Source organism: Tupaia chinensis, unplaced genomic scaffold, assembly GCF_000334495.1.
Source record: "Tupaia chinensis unplaced genomic scaffold, TupChi_1.0 Scaffold000605_1, whole genome shotgun sequence".
NCBI lineage: Eukaryota > Metazoa > Chordata > Mammalia > Scandentia > Tupaiidae > Tupaia > Tupaia belangeri.
The window spans coordinates 2,287,618-2,291,832 of NW_006160123.1; the positions used below are offsets into that span (position 1 = coordinate 2,287,618).

Sequence of the window (4,215 nt, forward strand, 5' to 3'; positions counted from 1 at the left end):
GTTGACTACATGCGAGTCCAGCAACATAGCCATTACGCCAACTGCTGGTTCCCATTGTCTTTTTTTTTTTTTTTTTGAGAGGTTTTTGCTGTAGGGCGCATGTATTCGCCAAAGGGACAAAAAGACAGAAAGCGAGAATCACCTCCTAGGGGGGATGGCCATGCCGCAATCCCTTTTCCTCCATTCTCCTCTCGGGATCTTGGGGATGCACACAGACGTGCCTGGCGTGAGTTTAAGCCACTGGGCCTGGATCTCGAACCGCGGTCAACTACTTGGGAGTCCAGCAAGATAGTCATTACACCAACTGCTGGTCCTCATTGTCTTTTTTTTTTTTTTTTTTTGAGAGGTTTTTGCTATAGGGCAAGCATGCTCACCAGAAAGACAGAAAGAGACAGGGAGATAGAAAGCGAAAAATCACCCCCCAGGAGGGATGGCCACACCACAATCCCTTCTCCTCCATTCTCCTCTCAGGATCCCGGGCATGCACGCACACACAACTGGCGTGTTTAAGCCACTGGGTCTGGGACTTGAACCGTGGTCGACTACATGGAGTTCAGTGACATAGCCATTACGCTAATTGCTGGATCCCCCATTGTCTTTTCAAAGTATTTGAATTACAGGTCCAGCAAACGGCCTAGCGGTTAAGGCTCTGCACTCCATATGGCTGACTGTGGTTCCAGCTCAGACTTAGCAGCTTGAAAATCATGCCAGGCACATCTGCATGCCCAAAATACCAGGATGAGAATGGAAGAGAAGGAATCGCAATGTGGCCGTCACCCCTGGGGGGTGATTTCTCACTTTCCCTCTCATTGTCTCTATCTCTTTCTGGCAAAGCGTATGCACACTATGGCAAAAACCTTAAGTTTTATTACTGAAAAAAATAGCACTACTGTGGTTGGAGACACTAGAGGGTGCTATATGAACACATCTGAATAGAGCTTTACTTGGACTTACAGTTAAGTGTAATGCAAGTGTTTTTTTTGTTTGTTTGTTTGTTTTTTAAAATTTGCTACCAGGTACTGGCCAAAGACAGAAAGACAGGAGGACAGGGAGGGGACAGAGAAAGAGAAAATACCCCCCAGGAGAATGACCATGCCCAATCCCTTCTCTTGCATTCTCCTCTAGGGATTTTTTGGGGGGCGTGCATACACAGGCTCCTGGCACATCCCTCAAGCCATTGGGTCTGGGACTCAAACCACCGAGAGAGAGAGGAAGGGAAAGTGAGAAAGAAAACAAGCCGCCCGGTCCAGGACTCGAACTGCGGTTGGCTGTGTGGGATCCAGCACCTTTAACCACCACACTATCTGCTGGGTCCAGAAGTGATTTTAAATACCATATTTCAGATAAGGTTTAGTTATAGTAAGCTTGTGTCCATTTTCTTCTCTTAGTCTACATGTATGGAGCTGCCTAAGGAACTGCTTCAACTCCAGGACTTCCAGAAGCAGCGCAGAGAGAGAGCTGCAAAAGAATACAGCGTGAGTGCGCAGGGACTCCTGATTCGGACGGTGCTGCATCCGAAGGCCTTAGCAACAGAGGCAGCAGGGGAACAGGAAAAAGTCCGCGGTTTCACCTTTTGTACAAATTCTAGAGTAGATAAACCTCCCAGTATTTTCTCTCATAAATTTCATGAGAATGTGAATCTTCTGAAAGAAGAATCTAAGAATAAGCAACCCACAACAGAGCCTCAACATCTACCTCTCATAAAGGAAGGGAAAACCAGCGAGGAGTCCAGTGACAGCCTCACTTGCCCCGAGTCAGAGGGCCAGAGAGTAACTCAGAAAGAGCACTCGGCGGTGCCCACACACAAGCGCCAGGCAAGTTTATCTTTGAAAGTGGAGATAGAACAGTTGTTGATGGTAGAAAACAAGGATGATTTAAAATGCACAAATCAAGATCTTTCATTGCCTCCTTCTCTTCCTCGGGAAACCCAAGTGTCTCCACATGACAACTTTCATTCTTTAAGAAAAGCTGTGTTTGCCACACTTCCTCCCTGTCCTGCCTTGGAGAGGACTGATTCCTGGATAAATCCTTCTCTAAATTTCTCTTAGAGATTTGGCCTTTGTTCTTTTTTTTTTTTTTTCTTTTTAAGAATTATTTAATTTTATTTATTAGTAGTAGTATTTCTTTTTATTTTATGTTATTTGCTATACGGTACATGCGCTCACCAAAGAGAGACAGAGAGAAAATGAGAAGCAAGCTGCCGGGTCCAGAACTCAAACCAAGATTGGCCACGTGGGAGTCCAGTGCCTTAACCACCACTCCACCTGCTGGGTCCTGCACTTTTTTTTTTTTTTTTTAAGAAAGAGATTTTTGCTATAGGGCATGTGTACTTGCCGGAGACAGGGAGACAGAAAGCAAGAAATCACCCCTCAGGGGGATGGCCACGCCATAATCCCTTCTCCTCCATTCTCCTCTTGGGATCATGGGCACACATGCATATGTGCCCAATGTGAGTCTTAAGCCATCAGCTCTGGGACTTGAACCTCGATCAACTATATGAGAGTTCAACCATGTAACCATTATGCTATCTGTTGGCCCTTACACTTTGTTCTTTTTTGGGGGGGAGAGGTTTTTGCTATAGGGCATGTGCGCTCGCCAGACAGACAGACAGAAAGCGAGAAATCACCCCCCAGAGGGGATGGCCACGCCACAATCCTTCTCCTCTCAGGATCTTGGGCACGCACGCACACACGCCCGCTGTGAGTTTTAAGTTGCCAGGTCTGGAACACGAACCGCGGTCGACTACGTGGGAGTCCAGCGACATAGCCATTACGCTAACTGCTGGTCCCTACACTTTGTTCTTTTTTATTTTTTTTAAAGAATTATTTAAGTTTATTTATTTGTTTATTTTAATTTGGTCTGAGAAGAAGAGAGAGAGAGAGAAAGTGAGAAAGTAAGCTGTCAGGGCTGGGACTCGAACCGTGGTCAGCCATGTAGGAGTCCAATGCCCTTTACCACCATGCACCTGCTGGCCCCAACACTTTGTTCTTAAGGCTATAAAGGTGACACGTGCCCCTGCCATCAGGGCGTCATCAGAGTTTATATTGCAGGCTGAATCATTCCTCAGTCACAGACTTCAGGGAAGATTATATCCCCTTGTTTACTCCTGTTTTCCTGGTATTGGATTAAGTTGGGATTGACTAAATTAAATAATGGAGGAAGTAATTTTCTGATTATGTCACTGTGCAGAAATGTTCCTAGTGGCTACAGTAAATTATTTCTCATTATTTGTATTTTTAAGATTTGAAGAAGGAAAATATCTTGGTCTCAGCATCAGGAAGAATCTACAATTTTTAAAAAGAACAATTTAATTTTATTATTATTTTAGTTTGCTACAAAGTACATGTGCTTACCAGAGAGAGAGAGTAAGAAAGCAAGCTGCCAGGCCTAGGACTTGAACTGTGGTTGGCCATGTGGGAGTCCAGTGCAACAACCACTACGTCACCTGCTGGACTCAAGAATCTATAACTTTTTAATTTTATTTTTTAATTTTATTTTTAAATTGATTTGAAGGGAGTTGGTAAAGCTCTTAGTCATACATTTTTTTAAATGGGTGCCCAACAACTTTGCCTATACTTTTTTCCTTATTAAAATGTTAACTTGGGGTCAGTTGGTGGCATGGTGGTTAAGACAGCTGGATCCCACCTGGTCAACTGCATGGTTTGAGTCCTGAAGCTGGCAGCGTAAATAATACACCAGGCGCATGGGCATGCATGCCCCAAATCCCAGGAGGAGAATGGAGGAAAACAGATTGTGGTGTGCCATCCTTCATAAACAATTAAAAAATATATATATATATGTGTGTGTATATGTATATGTATACATAAACACACACACATATACACATATATGTGTGGGGAGTTGTGGGTGTGTACAATTTATTTAACTTTTGTTTGAATTTTGAATAATTTGTATTATGTCATAGACTAATAGTTAATATTACTATAGGATTCAATACCTCTGTTTTCATTTCTTTTTATTTAATTTCCTTTTGAAAGATTTTGTCTATTTTTCTAACAAAGCAGAGACCCTGGACTCCTTTTTAGTATGTCTATTATGTAAGCTTAAAGTTTGACTCCATTCATAAAAGAAAATGAAATTTTAAAAATGTAAAAAAAAAAAGTTTGACTCCATTCAATTTATCTGGAGTTTGTATACTTTCTTAGAATGAAAGGAAAACAGCTTGTGCTGAGCCTTTTCTAGATTGAATATTTT

The 4,215-nt window shown here is 42.7% G+C and overlaps 1 protein-coding gene across 3 annotated transcripts in view; it reads left to right on the plus strand.

Annotated features, from left to right (window-relative positions):
- EXD1 (exonuclease 3'-5' domain containing 1) overlaps positions 1-2,080 on the plus strand; it is a 50,349-nt gene extending 48,269 nt beyond the window's left edge. For all 3 annotated transcript variants that reach the window (XM_014591667.2, XM_014591666.2, XM_027775819.1), the window contains one exon: positions 1,389-2,080. In XM_014591667.2, the coding sequence (XP_014447153.1) occupies positions 1,389-2,048 (660 nt within the window). In that variant the 3' untranslated portion in view covers positions 2,049-2,080. The remainder of the gene's footprint in view (positions 1-1,388) is intronic.
- Positions 2,081-4,215: the final 2,135 nt, after the last annotated feature.